The sequence below is a fragment of the Rhopalosiphum maidis genome, chromosome 4, assembly GCF_003676215.2.
Source record: "Rhopalosiphum maidis isolate BTI-1 chromosome 4, ASM367621v3, whole genome shotgun sequence".
In the NCBI taxonomy this organism is placed as follows: domain Eukaryota; kingdom Metazoa; phylum Arthropoda; class Insecta; order Hemiptera; family Aphididae; genus Rhopalosiphum; species Rhopalosiphum maidis.
In genome coordinates, this window is record NC_040880.1 from 28,640,964 (window position 1) to 28,656,941 (window position 15,978).

The window sequence follows — 15,978 nt, forward strand, 5'->3', positions numbered from 1 at the left end:
AATTATTTGCCAATGAGTTTTATCTACATAATATTAATCCTTATCTAAATAAATGTGTTGTTGATTAACACGTTGAGTGCCACAGTATTTATGAAGTGCATATAGTGTGTTTCCACGGCGCCGAGAATTTATTGTTTACCATTGACAATAATTTCAATACGCATACGAATTACGAAGGAATGCATCGTTATTGGTCGGTGGGTAACGTCGAGTAATTTATTATATAAAATAAAACATAATATTATAATTTGTACTTTTAATAGGCAACGGAGTGCACGGGAACAGCTAGTATATAATATAGGTACAACACAACTCTTATAACTTATTTTATTATATATCAATATTCAATACCACTATTTTGGGATGTTAAATGATAGAATATGCTATTCGTTTACATATTTGTATGGTGATAATTATGAAATACTCGTATGCATACATCTATAATCGAGATATTCGTGTAAATCAACTCATAGTTAGTAAAAAAAAAAACTTGACGCTGGACCTGGTTTTTTTACATTTAATACAATATTATATTGTTTTATTTCTTTATCTTATTTACACACTATAGTGTACTTTGATTGGTTTAATTTTATATTTACAACTTGAACAAGTGTGTAATATAACCATTGTTTACTGTTGTCTGTTTATTGATGTTTGATAGTTGTATTTTTATATTCCATTTCATTTCCTATTCTCTAGTATGTTAAAAATAATTCAAATGATCATTAAATTCAATAATTCTTTTAGATAATTATAGCTAAATAGTTTATAGTTCTTTATTTTGTATTTAGTGTAATATGATATAATTTTATTTGGGATTTATTAAACTATTAAAATCATTTTTATGCAATGAATTAAACATTAATAGTTCTATTCATATTTAATTTATGGACTTTAACCTTTCGCAGTTAACAATCCAGGTTTAAGGTGTTTTATTTATTAAATATGGTGTTTCAACACTCATATTTAAAGACGTATTCTATAGTACTTAAAATAATACTTGCATGGAATGATGTAAAGTGAAATATACGAGTAAGTAAGTATAATGGATACAAAATTGTTACATTTTTGTATTTTTTCATGTATTTGATCATAACGGACTTAGGTTTTTTCAGAAACATATACAACATACCTAATGGTAGAAGTTATTTTAAATTATAATAATATTGATGAATGCATTTTACATTCGATACACTACTAAAATGAGATACCAAAATTTAAATTTTACGAATTTTAAACTAACTATGTAAATGTTTGAAACTACCATAACATATTTTATACTTGTAAAATCAATTTTGCATACCAAAAACGTATCTATGATATTTTTAGTATTACTATTAGTAATTTTCATATTATTCATATTATTACTATTTAACTATTATGATACCAAATATGTATATCATATTATTATTAATAATTTTCGAGTCAATATAAACTTCCCATGGAATGATATTGATGGTTCGTGGTGTGAAAAGGCAATATCATAAAATTGTCTAGATATTTTAAAGATGTCGTTGTGTATATAAAATATAATAATATACGTATAAGTTTTAAGTAGTCACAAAAAATATTTTGAATTTAAATTTAGGATAAAATAAATAAAATTGTAATTTTTTGATTAAATAAATAATTTAGAACAAATTTAAACTAAATATGTACATAAAAAAATTATGTTTATATTTTTTTCATATGTATGGTTTCAATATAAACCTCTTATGAGAAATCGTGTAAAATATTTTAGTCTGAGTTAGAATAATTAATCGTTTTATACATTTTTAGCTACTAAATAATTTGCATATTTTCCTTAAAAAACTATATATTTTTAATACTTTGAAATAGTTACGATAAATAGCTCAAACAGAAACAAAATAGTTTGTAAGGTATACCATGTACAGAAAATACTAACATAAACATTTATTAAAAATTTTAAGTATATTTAGGTTTTAATTAGGTATATATTTGTTTTTAATGTACATACATACAAATATAAAAATCGATTTTATTGAATACAGGTTTGTTTTTTGTAAAAATTCTAGTTTTCCTTTATTCATTTTTTGTTTTCACCGTTATTTTGAGAAGTATTAGACATTTTTTTAACTTTAATTTTCTTATTAAATCTAAAATAAGATTCAATTTGCTATCATAAGTTACCCTGAAATGTGAAAAAATTTTTATTATTCCAAAAGGTGATTACAGATATGAATATATTGCTAAAAAGTCACATTTTATTGTAAAATTAATTCATTTATTATTCCGCTTAGAATCTTAGATGATTTAAAAAACAGGCATTGTTATTTAAATATGAAAAATTACAATTTATATATATATACATTATTTTTAAAATATTAAATACATATAGTTATGTATTTTAATTATGTGTTAACACATTTTTTTTTTAATGATTAGTGTTACGTATTTCTGTATACATAGTTCAACTATGTTCATGATCAAAAATCATAATAAATGATTAAAAGTATGTACATGCACGGATATTCCACCCATTACGAACAAAGTAATTTTACTGATCACCAGATGAAAAAGATTCTTTTTATCTCGAAAGGGTATACCGCATGATTTGCATGCGTTAGATGAACGCGTTGATGGTTAACGATAATATATATCTTTATATAGTGCTACTATACTATAACAATTCTCTAATATTCAATTTGACGTCTATCACGCACTATACATATTATTATAAACATTATGCAGAAATAGGGGGGGAGGTGACGCTTATCTCTCTGAACAGTTCATCTCCAGTGTATGTGTGTGTGCGTTGTGTGTCGATGAGACCACATGGGTGCGAGGGTGGTGGCGCAGGTGACTAAGGGATGGGATGTATCGGCACGCTGAAGGGTAGCTGGGTGGAGGGCGAGGGATCGCGGCCGGTAGGAACTGATGCAGCAAAGCGTCGCGCAAGCGAGAAGCGTCAAAAGCCGTTTGATTGATAGTCGTATCCGTATATACAAGCCTTTGACGGGTTGATTAATTAACGATAGCTAGTTGCCGCCGCCGCCATACATCCCTACGCGGGTTTCTACAGTGGCACACGCAGAAAGGCGAACGCCAATGTTGGACCAGATGAGGCGGGATGTGATGAAAAAAGCTATAGGTACCCAGGTATAGACTTTAGCATCACCGCCATCTTGTTTTTCGCCTTTACCTCTGCTTGTCGTGTTTGTTCCGACTTCCACTTGCCTCTATAATCCCAACCACCGTCCCCATGCTATATTGCAGACAGTGTTCGAATTTTGATACATGTTCAATGTTGAGCCCCCCACCATTACATTATACATCTCAAATACGCTCATTAATCAATTCGTGCAAAAAAGTATTTCATCATCGTCCCTATATAATATAACGCATACAGCGTATATTTCATCTCACGGACCTCTACGAAAAGACGAATACTATGACCTCACTTCATCGCAACCCCTTTCAAGCGATTTCTCCTCACTTGTTTTCTGGTAGATACCTTTTTTTTTTAAACAATCGTTCTTCGTAATCTATATTCTGCCACGTGTCTTCTATTTTTGTGTAAACTAAATAATACGTATAGTGTGCACTGTATAGTATATAGTGGTAGTCACTCGAATATAATATGGCAATATTATTTAACTGTACCATGTTCGATAAGATTATAAAGTACAAAAAAATAGTATACGATATAAGTTTTGAGAAATGTCAGAACTTATAGCGATTATTTATGGTATTAAAAATAATGATGAATAGAGTGTCTTCATTGACATTTGTATGATCTTAATGTCTTCATCATGTATAAAAATAAAAATAATAAACATGATTTATTTTTTATAAAACTATTATTTAGCTTGTAAAATGCCTATTTTTAATGATATTATATGATACAATTAATACATATGGAACGCGTGATACTGTTGCATACTGTATAGATGTAAGATATCTTACATTATCCGGAAAGACGGAGATCGTATATTATAATAGTTATGTACTTACGTTAATATAAACATAAATATTATAGTTTATAACCTATCTATATTTTTTATAGAGGCTTCAGTTCATAAGTTATGCAATATTAAACGATAACAATCCCATCTCACCATACATTATTGTTAGACGTTAGTTACAGTTTGAATTCAAAAGTTTTTTGGAATGTCATTGAGGATATAATTTTGTTATGTAGATAATTCAGATCTATTTTACGTGCATATGAATTATTATTTATGTACTTCTTAGTGTCTATACGGGTGCTTATATTATTTTTTTTAGCCTATACTATAGGTGAGATTATTGTTGTCGGCGTATAGCTTTAAAGGGTTTTCCGTTTTTTTTTTTCAAGACAGTTGTTACCATGGTTCATCTTTTGTTTAGTTATTTTTCTTTATGCTTTCAATAGATTTTTTTTTGTTTCGTTTAATTTTTTCATATTCTATTCACGACCATTGTTTGCTAGGGATTTCATTAACTGGACCTACCGGGTTGGTCCCAAGGCTTAAGTTTTGGACTTAATCGAAATGCCAAACAAGAGATCCTCTGGGGAGGGTAGACCGCAACAATAGGAAAATAATAATTACTTCCGCAAGTGAACCCCATAAATCTATGCCTTGTATAGTAACCAGAGTTGGACAAACGAGACCATATTGGATATTTTTTGACTTACTTGGCTATTGTCGAACCACACCGATATTAAACCTAAAATTTATTGTACAATAATGAGCTTATGGAACGAAATGCAATTGATTTTACTACGTGTATATATTACACATACATTTATTAATATAATCATAATATTATTTTTACTAGGTACCGATATTAAATTCTAATAAGTATTTTTTATTAAAATATTTATGAACATATATAGTTCATTTTAGTCATAATATTATCGGACGTGGTTTTTAAATTTATATTTTAGTGTTAATATTAAATGTTTGTTTATAAAAAAATCAATCTGGGCTAAACCGACTGTATTATATATATTTTTATTGAGGATTTTGACATTAAATTTGAAAGCAATATTAAATCATAGCGTTTAAAAGACTATTATTTATTATTTGTATGATAACATTGTAAGGCTAGAGTTGCTTTAAATTACTTAATTCAAGACTCATCTGTAGTTTTTTAATACTTACGTCAAAAGAAACAAGTTATAAAAATTACATCTTCAAACATTTTAAAGCTGGAATTTAATATTTAATATACAAAATCTGTTAAATTATTCTGATATTAATCGAAAAATTATTTTATAAATTTAAACTTAAATTAATAAATAATGATTTTCTATTTACATTATTAAGAAAAAGTTTTACTAGTCGAGGATATGCATCACACAAATCTACCAACTGTTCTCAGCCGATTACTGATGTTTATATTGTTTGTAAGAAGTTTTGTTTTTTACTTTTTCCATTGGTACCTACTATATTAAAACTTATAAATCCATATCTTTGACGTTTTGGGTGTCTGTACATATTTTAATTGACTTTGTCATCAATTTTTATCTAAATAATGAATATCAAAATTAAAGTTGTATTTTCAGTTGAATATATAAAACTCATTTAAACTAACTAATACAATTAAAATTCTATTTATAATTTCACTATGACTTAAAAAGTTAAATAAAACAATCAAGGGAGTTTAAAATTAAAAATTTTATTATTTTAACATACCAACATTTAAAAATTAAGAAGTATTTAAATGTGTAAAAACTATGATTTAAGTGCACAAATATTAAATATTTTAGTTGTACAATGTATACTTAAAATCTATGTAATCTAGTCTTATATATCAGCTTCTATTACTTGTTGATATTTATTAATCAGTAATTTAGAAAGTACCAATTTTATAACTAAGTTGCATGCTCAATAAAAGTATTACTTTTTATATAAAATACAAGACGTGAAAATTGTAAAATGATAACTAAAGTATCAAATAGGTTAATTATTTTACTATAGAAAAGAGATACAATTATCTTCTCTATTATACAAAACTGTACGAGTCATACACATTTTTAAGTTATTAAAGAACTTTTTAAACCGTCACATGTAATTTATAATATTATTTAATCTATAATAAAATGTATAAAATATACATACTTACGAGTCACGGTTATAGTTAATACAAGGATATGTGAATAAAAAATAAATTTGATACGATGCTCTCACGAGAACCAAGTATTGAATCAGTTTAATAAATAAGGTATGAAATAATTTACTAAAAATGTATGTTTAGTGTAACATATGAAAAATAAATAAATGTAGCAGAACTGAATAGGAATAGAAGAATCAAATATTAAAAGAATAATCTAGATAAGTCGAACTGTGTAGTATTCAAAATTATTTTAAGTAAAGATAGTTTTGGTATACTACTTGTATATCAAAAAAAGAAAAAAATTTAGGATCAATGACCCCTTAATTAAACTTGAAGGGCTGATAAAATTTATCACGAAACACGGGAGCACGAAGAAAAAGACTAGTTAGTATGTGCAATGTAAGAAATGATCAAAAACCAAGGAGGTTGTTTATACTAAACATTTGACCATTGAAAACAGCTAAGGCTGCAATAAAATCTACATATTGTTGACTAAATCAGAATAATATTCTTAGTACTCCATACAACGATAATAAAAAAGAGAAATGTATACAGATATTTAATTTAAAAATTACTAGGAATAGTAATAAGTAATAGTACTAGGAATTTGGTATTTTAATAAGTTTTTTGCACATTTTTTAATTAAAACTATTTATTAAATAAGCTTGTTTGATAATAGTTTTCAAAGATATCAATTAGTAATTATTAATTACTATTGAAAGACTTAAATTGAATACAATATAAATAAATAATGCGACTTTAGTGTTTGTTATTTTAATGAGTTATTTAACTTTACTTTTTTATGTTATCGTTTAGATGCGAATGGTATAAAACTATAAACTGACGGGTATTTATCATTGGTTATAAAATTATACTAAAACCACAGGGTATAATAAATTGAATTAATTTTAAGTATGCAATTTTCTGTTAAAACCGCGTAAAATAAATCCTTAACGATTATTTAGAATGATATAAATCATAAATTATTAAAACACACAAATAAAAAAAATCCAAGATGGAAACAATCTGGCACATCTGTGAATTTAATGAAATTGTTTTCCACAAGAGTTGCTACTTAGGACAATTGATTCGCTGAATTATATTTTTAAGGATATTAATTATTAGTAATTTATCAATTTCGAATAAAAATCTATAATGCAGCGAATTCATTGTTACAGTAATCAGATAAATGATGAACCAAAAGGTTATTTTTAAATACATTTAATAAAAAATTAAACACATAGAGAACATAATAAAAAAATATAATTTAATAACGGTAAATGCTTAAATTGTTGTCAGATAATAATTAAAATGTACTATTGTATTAAAAAATATGAACACGCTTAAATGAAAATAAAATACTTTTAATTGATTTTTTAAATTAATTAAACTATTATTATATATTTTACCAATAGGCGTATGATGTCGTTTACGTAGAAGTCTGGATGGTTAAGTATTCAGCAATTATAGTGTGTGTATTAATCAATAGTTCGTTCTTCATTATAATTAAAAATGTCTGTGGTTAAAATGATATAACATATATGTACCGAAGTATGAAATAATATTGTGAAAATTAAATTACTCTATTGATGTGTTTTTTTTTTCAATTATATACTAATATATTATATATATATATATATAATTATATGCCATATGATAATTAAAAAAAAAAAAAAAAAATGTATAAGTCGTTCAAAATGTATTGTGCAATAGTGGATGATAACGTAAAGTCAAAACGAAAGGCTGCAGGTGCCTTGCAGTCTGTTCTATCATTATACAATACATGCAGCTGCTTCATCGTAACCATATAAATTAATAATAACGAACAAATATTTTATAGTTCGACTACAATTCGAAAAAATAATCAATAAAATAAAAACATAAAATGCCTCGTGACAAATGGACGGCTGATTTTTACGAGAGAAAACTTTTTTGCCGATCATCCACCTCTCGTGCAACGCGACGCTTTTCGACGGTCATCGGTCGACATCGACAACGACGACGATGTTCCCGAGAGACCATTATAAATAATATATAATAATATCCAGGACTACCACCGCCACTTACGACAGTGGTGCGGTGAAAGTGGTAACCGCATATGTTTGATCGATTATCCCCTGGACGGTTGTTTCTTATCTGTTTTGGGACAGATTTATTTTATTTTCCAAAGTGCTGGATTCAAACTTTAATGACCGTTGAAATGCATTTTTTTCTTATAAATAAGCGCAACCCAGAGTCCACCGAGTTGGGGGACATCCACTAAACATCAAAAACTTTGCGTTTTCATGATGATGATATGTATATAATATATATATATATATATATATATATATAAAGGGAAATATTGTGGAGATATCACTGATATCACTGCGTGCGTGAGTAGTGTTGTAACAGTTTGGCAGTTTCCTTAACGGTCTGAGCGCGAAAATCAAATTAGCGGCGTCAAGAGACGCCAAAGTTTTGTGCCCACCCCATAAAATCAGCGGTTGCGCATGGTGGGGCGAGCCTGTTCGGAGAAATATCCGACCCTTGGCCAAAATAGTAAGGAAAAACCAGCGTAATAGCAGTGGGTGAAGAGGGTTTTGGCACGGATTATATAGTTAAACGTCCAACCACCACCACTACCACCACCTCTTGTCCTAAATTCATCCACCCACCGTATAGTTCCCTTACCGTCAGTTTCATTCATAGTCACCGTATATATGTATTTATACTGAATATCCGTAGTCATACCACGTAATATAATATATGTACTTTACACATACACGAGTGTGCTTGAGATTAAATTTATTGTGGCGACGACGGAATCGAACAAATTGCGGTTTTCAAACGGAATATTATCCGTGTATTCTTCTAGATTCTTTTATATAAATATATATATGTTTATACTCCACTGAAGAATATAGTTGCACGTGGACGTTGAAAATTGTCCTGGTGTGTCGGGGGTATTATATTTTAACACGAAATGCCGAAACAGTTTCTAATTTTGTTTTTCTCCGCGATTTTGAGCGCAAGATTAATATTTTACCCGCAGGTTATTTTGCCGTCAGCTCAATATAGTTTTTGACAATAGCTCGACTTTTTTCTTTTTGTTGCGAAATATTCGATATTTGTTTGTTTGCGTTTAATAATTTTAGTGAGTCATGGAATATAAATATTATATTCTAGGATTTTCACAATGATTAATATCATTATTATCTTATTTTATGAATAAGAAGGAGTAATGATACGGTCGGTACGGGTTAAAAAAGATTCATGTATCGTTTTTATCGATTGATTATACACGTACATCAATAGTAGACAATAATAGATACCTACATAAATAGATGTTATAACTTTAAAAAAACTGTGTATATATCATTATTATCAATAAGATGATGTTATAATGGTTTTAGATCCACGGATACTTGAATTTTCACTGATAAATATGATAGCTCAAACTTTCAGTAAGAAAGCCTGAGTATCCATGAATTTCAAACTGTTTTAACGCCTTCATATAAATATTTTCTCTTTCTCTCTCTCTCCCTATATATATATATATTATATATGCAGTCGTTAATGGACATTAAGTTATTTTTGGAGTTAGGTACATAAATATCGTTTTAATTCAAATTAAGCTAATACTTCTTAATTTCTTAATTATTTGATTCAATCGAAATCGAAATAACACCTAACATTAAGAGGATGCCAGCGTAGTATTTGTTATCTTTCTTTAACCCACGCGCAACATAGCAAATTTTACGTTCACAAAAATGACTATAACCATATTAATTTCTCAAATTGTAAATTGTTTATACATCTTAAAAAACTCATAACTCGCTTTAAAATAAAAATATAATTAAATGCTTATGAGATGCCCTAGATAATTTTCTTAACTTTAAATTCTATAATAAGTCATTTCACTCTAATTTGAGAAATTAATATGGTTATAGTCATTTTAGTGAACGTAAAATTTGCTATGTTTCGCGTGGGTTAGAGAGAGACAACAAATACTACGCTGGCATCCTCTTAAATATTAAACAGCTTAATAAAAATTTATATTTTCGGTGGGAATTTCAAAATAATACATACCAATAACCTGTTACTTCAAAATATAGTTTTACCTAATCATTGATAGATAATACAGATCATAGATTAATAAATGTTTTGATTAAATTTTGTTTAAAACTAAATAAAGTATGTGAAACATAGTCGTTTTTTTTATTTTCTAAACAAATGGAAAATTACGTTTTTTGTCTACCTAACTTTTTTTTGAGGTATAGAATTTTTACCTATATATAATAATAGAATATAATGTTAGCATACTTTGTTTATATGATACATAGTATGTATTTTAGGTGGTTGTATTTGAAAAAATTAATAAATTATTTAACAAAGATAATACTTATTTTATATGATTATATATAAATTCCACAGAGAGGAAATCAATGAAAAATATACATGCATAAAAATGAATGTTTGAAAAAATATTAGCAAGCGCAAATTTGTATTATAACTTTATAATTTTACTGACATTGTTGTATGGCTATAGTAAGTCTCAATCCCACATTCGTTTGAATTTTTATTTTTTGTTTTACTAATACCATATCGTTCTATAATTTACGATTCTTATAATGTGTTCTAATAATTATATGTGATAATGATACGTCTGTTGTTCTGTAATCATTTTATTTCTGAAATAAATGTTCGCAAACATTGTTCGTAGATATAATTTTACTGTACACTAAGAATTTGTAGTAGTATTTTTTTTTATTAACAACTAAGATTTCTAGATGGAGTTTTTTATTACTAGGACAGAAAAATAATGCAATAAAAGTGTAGTTTGTATTTAGTTTGTAAATAACTTTTGTTAACTCTTATTTCGACAAATTAAATTTAAAGTAAGATAAAAATATGGTTTCAGACTTATTTATAAAATTAGATGTAAGATCATATTTTTATATATTAAATGTGAACAACACAATGAGGAACTATTTTTGGGGAGAGGAAGGGGAGGGATAATCCGGTTATAGCCTTTATATTTTGTCTGTTTGAACAATTTCCAATTCTCTTCTACTAAGTGTCTAAGTTTATATATTTGTAATTGGTTAATAGTACTATGGTGGTAGTCGATCGTCCCTAATCTTAATAGAGTTCCGATAAAATTGGCATAAGCGTTACTGTGGGTTATGATTAAGACTAGATATATTATATTAATATATTATATATACTATATAATAAAGCGTTGGAACAATTGAATATATTTTGTTCTTGTAAGAATAATAACTAATTAGAGATGGCGACAAGAAACGTTAGTCGTTAATTATTTTAACACACCCACGTTATAAATTGACAGTTGTCATGTTTATAGGAAACTATTTTTTTGTGATTTATCCAATGTATATTTAGAAGAATGGATCACAGTGCCATACTAGTCACTGTATAATATGATATTATCTTAATTACCTCGCCATCTGGACTGCATACTTTAATACCGGATACAGTAATTAATAGCGAGACTTCTTTTTCAATTTGCACCTGAAATAAAAAATGTATTAAACGATATGATAAGGATAAAGTTCAAATATATTTTAACCGATAACAGCTGATTGGGGCAGCCATTAAAAACGTCAATATATTATTACTATTGAAAAATATCATTTAAATATTAGTTATCTTAAAAATAAAATATTTTTGAAATCTAAAAAAAAAATAAATAAAATAATAATTGATAAGAAACTTATTATGCAAACATGCACAATTCCTGGTTTCTGAACGTATTGTATTATACGATTTAAAAATAATTTGGTACTCTAGGCCTATATATATAATTTTTTTTTTTAAATATTGTCTTATATGAATTTATAATAAATTCTCATGTTTTGATATTTGTTAATACACGATAGTACAATTTTTTTTGAATAAATTTATTATAAATTCATATTACAAGCAATCATAACCATGTATAAAATTTCTAGTAATTAAACTGACAATACATAAATATCTAGATAACAATAATCGTAACTATGTACTTATTATGAACTGACAGATTGACGGGCCCTAATGGGATATAAGGTGTTCTAAACTTATGTTTAGAAACCTAAACACCCAAAGAACTCTTTTCTTTACATTCATATTCATTAAACTCACATCTGTGTAAAATATAAGAGGATGAATTCGATTTAATGAGATTTTTTTTGGTATTGTAATAAATAACAAAATTTCTTTTTTATTGCCCATAGTTTTGTTATATATAATATTATATTACTATAATAAGTATTATGTGGTATAGAATATAATACAATTAAGGTCGAAGAAGTCAATATTCCTAAAATAATATTATTAAAACTATCATAGCGTTTTAAGAACAAGCTGTAATTACATTATACATACACGTTTTGTATTTAATTAAAAATGAAATAATAATTAAGTAGGTGTTTAATTATTGTAATAATAAAGAACATTTTAAATAACATACAATTTAAAAAATATATCTACAACGTAAACTTTCGTACTTTGTACGAAAAAATATACCATTCAACTTTAAATTAAAATTTCGCAAGTGGTGACAAAAATCTATGAAATATTCAATAAAGTACATATTTGTGATTAAAACCCAAATCCTAGATTATCGCATGAACACGAAAACAAAAGTGTCAATTTTGGATGAAAACGGATTCGACCGTTTAATGGTTTTAATAATTTAATATTTCTTATTTATATTGTAATACTACGCATATAATATTATTCTTATTTACATTTCAAATCTAGCATATTAAGTATTTAAGATACGCATAGTACGGTTCCGCGGGGGTTCTTCGAAGACGGGCTTTGTTGTAACTTATAATATTTATTATACTCCGGTTGGGTGTACAATATACATTGTTTTGCGTATTGTATATTTTATTTTGGCGGGTACGACTATATATGCGTTGTCGAGCCTGATCGCTTAAACATTTTAATCCGTGCGCGGCGCGGATGGGAACCGCGTTTTAATGAATATATTATTAGCTTAATTTATTATAATATTGTATACGGGATGATCATTTTATTATTGGCCAGTCAATTATTCGCTAAGATTCACTAAGGTTGAATTTATTTTTTTAATTTTTTTTCGTTGTGGATTATCTCAAATCAGTGTTGTGATATTATTTATTGAACGATTTTGGTTTCTTTGATTATTTAAAAAAAATTTACATGAATTTGTTTTTGGCCCGGGGAGTTAATCCAAATTATACGTGGAAATGTTCGTAAATCGTCGTTAAATCTAATGCAGTTATGTATTTATAACTATATGAACAACTGTAATCCTTTTTCCTAGAACATATGAAATGGAAAAAACATTGAACATTTTTGTTATTTTAACATGGATAAATGGTCTGGATATATATATATATATATATATATATATTTGTTCTATGCGATGAAAATTAATTCTAAATTTTACAGCTAAATCGAAGAGAATTTAAAAACTTCTCCTGGAAAACAAGAAAGAATTAAAAATGTACTTGATAAACACACATTTTTTGTCAATTTTTTCCGCTTAAATCGTATACTTAACTAAATATTAATAGTCCGAGAAACATTGAATAGAATGAAAATGATTTTTTAAAACAAATATCTTTACTTATACATATTACGGGTCAAAACAAATTTACCAAAACCTTAACATAATATTATCACTTGTAAAAAATACTTTCACGGACGATCGTTGTCTGGTAAATACAACCACTCTGTATAAACACACACTGTCGTAGTTGTTTATAAAGTCGTAGTATTGGTAGCAATCATCCGGTATAAAGCGCACGTACGCATCCGCCCCTGTACACGATAACCCTTTCTGAATTTGGCTCGAGGTCTATGTAAATTAACCAAAAAGAAATGTCGAGAACGAGTCATTAGATGCGCGCGTGTTCTGTTCCATCGTTGCAGTCTTCTTCTTAATAATAATATACGTATTGCGTAAACAAACACTGCAATATTTTGCAAGTCCATTTAACCGAGGAGTTTCCACCCACTAATTAAAGTCACTACCCCGATCTCTAGAGGCCGATTAAAATATATAGTACCTATTATTCTAATATTTTTTCATCTATTAAGTATTAATGGTACAGATATATATAGTGTACTCGAAAGTGAATTATTTCCTTACATCCAGTCGTTCACCCTATCACAACAGATTCATATATTAATATGTATATACATTTTTTTCAATAAATAGTGGTACATCCAAACCATTTACCGGCATTTGATATCATCGCAAAATATATTTTTGATTAAAATTAAAACACATTAACGACAATTTTACCAATGTGCGATTATACTTGTAATCAATGTAGGTATACCTACTATAATATAGGTATATTACTTGTAAATTATTGTAACTGATGATAAATAATCGGGAAATAAAAATTAATTACTCTACTGGAAAGACCACCGGAGGATTGATTGTGAAAATAAAATAATAAACTGTGATCGTGGAGGGCGGTACCGGTTAAACCCCCACCATCTCATCTAGTCACTACACTGTTTTTTATAATTTTAAAATAGTGCAAGTGCTCGTATTTACATACATATTATAATATGTGTACAGAAGAATCTTACTCCGCTAGTCATGCCCGTCTCGTCGTCACGTCATTACTCGTTTATTAGACACACTTTATATACGTTTCTATTGTCTTATGTACACGCGGTGGGAGACCGCATAAATATAATCTTACAAGTTTTTGACGATTTTGTCACAATGGTATAATATAATAGTGTCGTAATATATTGAAAAAAAAGGTGGGTATACTATAATGGTAAGCTAAACTGTTAAAAACTTTATACTCAAAAATGAGATGAACATTTGCTAAGAAACAAAAATTATTCTTTTTTTTAAGGTTTTATTACATCGATGTTGAACGTTATATTATATAGGTAATACGTATTTAATGATTTAACAGATATTTCGTTAATATAATAGCTGACTTATCATAAATAAGATTTGTTGCCACATTGTTGATTATATATATATATATATATATATTATACTTATATTTATATTTGAATATAATTTATTGAATTTCCTTGATGAGATTCTATTTATCCTTTCAGTTGTGTGTGATCTCAAAAACATAATATTGAATATGTATCACACGGGTAACCACGTAACTTTGATTAAACTAAGAACGAAGGCGCGATCTCTGTCGTATTTACAGTTGCTGATTGTATACACGGGTCGAATTAGATCTAATTATTAGGTACTAGATTTATTTTTTGTGTGGTATACTGTGAATTTAATAGTATAAAGAACCATAGATCCTTTGATTGATCTTATTTAGAGAACAAAGGGTTCTATAACAATTGTAGTGATACTTGTCTTAGCATTCTGGATCACTACTAACCACTTTTTGGCAAAATGTGGATGGTATTTGAAATTTAAACATCTCTTACATATTATATAGATAACTGTCTATTATATTGCCAAGAATTCACAATTCGTTATTATCCATAAATTTAGAGATAAGAATTCATCTAACTCTGAATAAACAATGGTTATAATACAATAGTTGCCGTTTATTAGATTTACTTTGGGATCAGAATATATTTACAATTCATTAACGGAATGATTCAATATATTAAGCTCAAGAATAAAAAAAATATTATACTATATATGTAATACAGGTTTGTTATGATAAAAATAACTATAATTTATAAGAGCAATAGAAAAATAAGGCTGTGATGTACTTATAAAAATATAAATATTAGTTATTGTTTATTATTTATTAAATTGTATACAAAATGTAGTAATTTTAGTGAATTTTACAATCAGAGACAATCTATAAAATGTTCAAATATTCACCAAATTGTTGGTCATTTATCCAACTATATATTTTAATTAACAACATGTGTGTACTAAATAAGAACAAACGAATTTTTTTTTTTTTTTTTACA

The 15,978-nt window shown here is 27.3% G+C and overlaps 1 protein-coding gene across 1 annotated transcript in view; it reads right to left on the bottom strand.

Annotated features, from left to right (window-relative positions):
- LOC113548402 (tensin-3-like) overlaps nucleotides 1-15,978 on the bottom strand; it is a 134,244-nt gene that overhangs the window by 30,945 nt on the left and 87,321 nt on the right. The window contains 1 exon segment of the mRNA XM_026949266.1: nucleotides 11,509-11,580. Within this exon segment, the coding sequence (XP_026805067.1) occupies nucleotides 11,509-11,580 (72 nt within the window).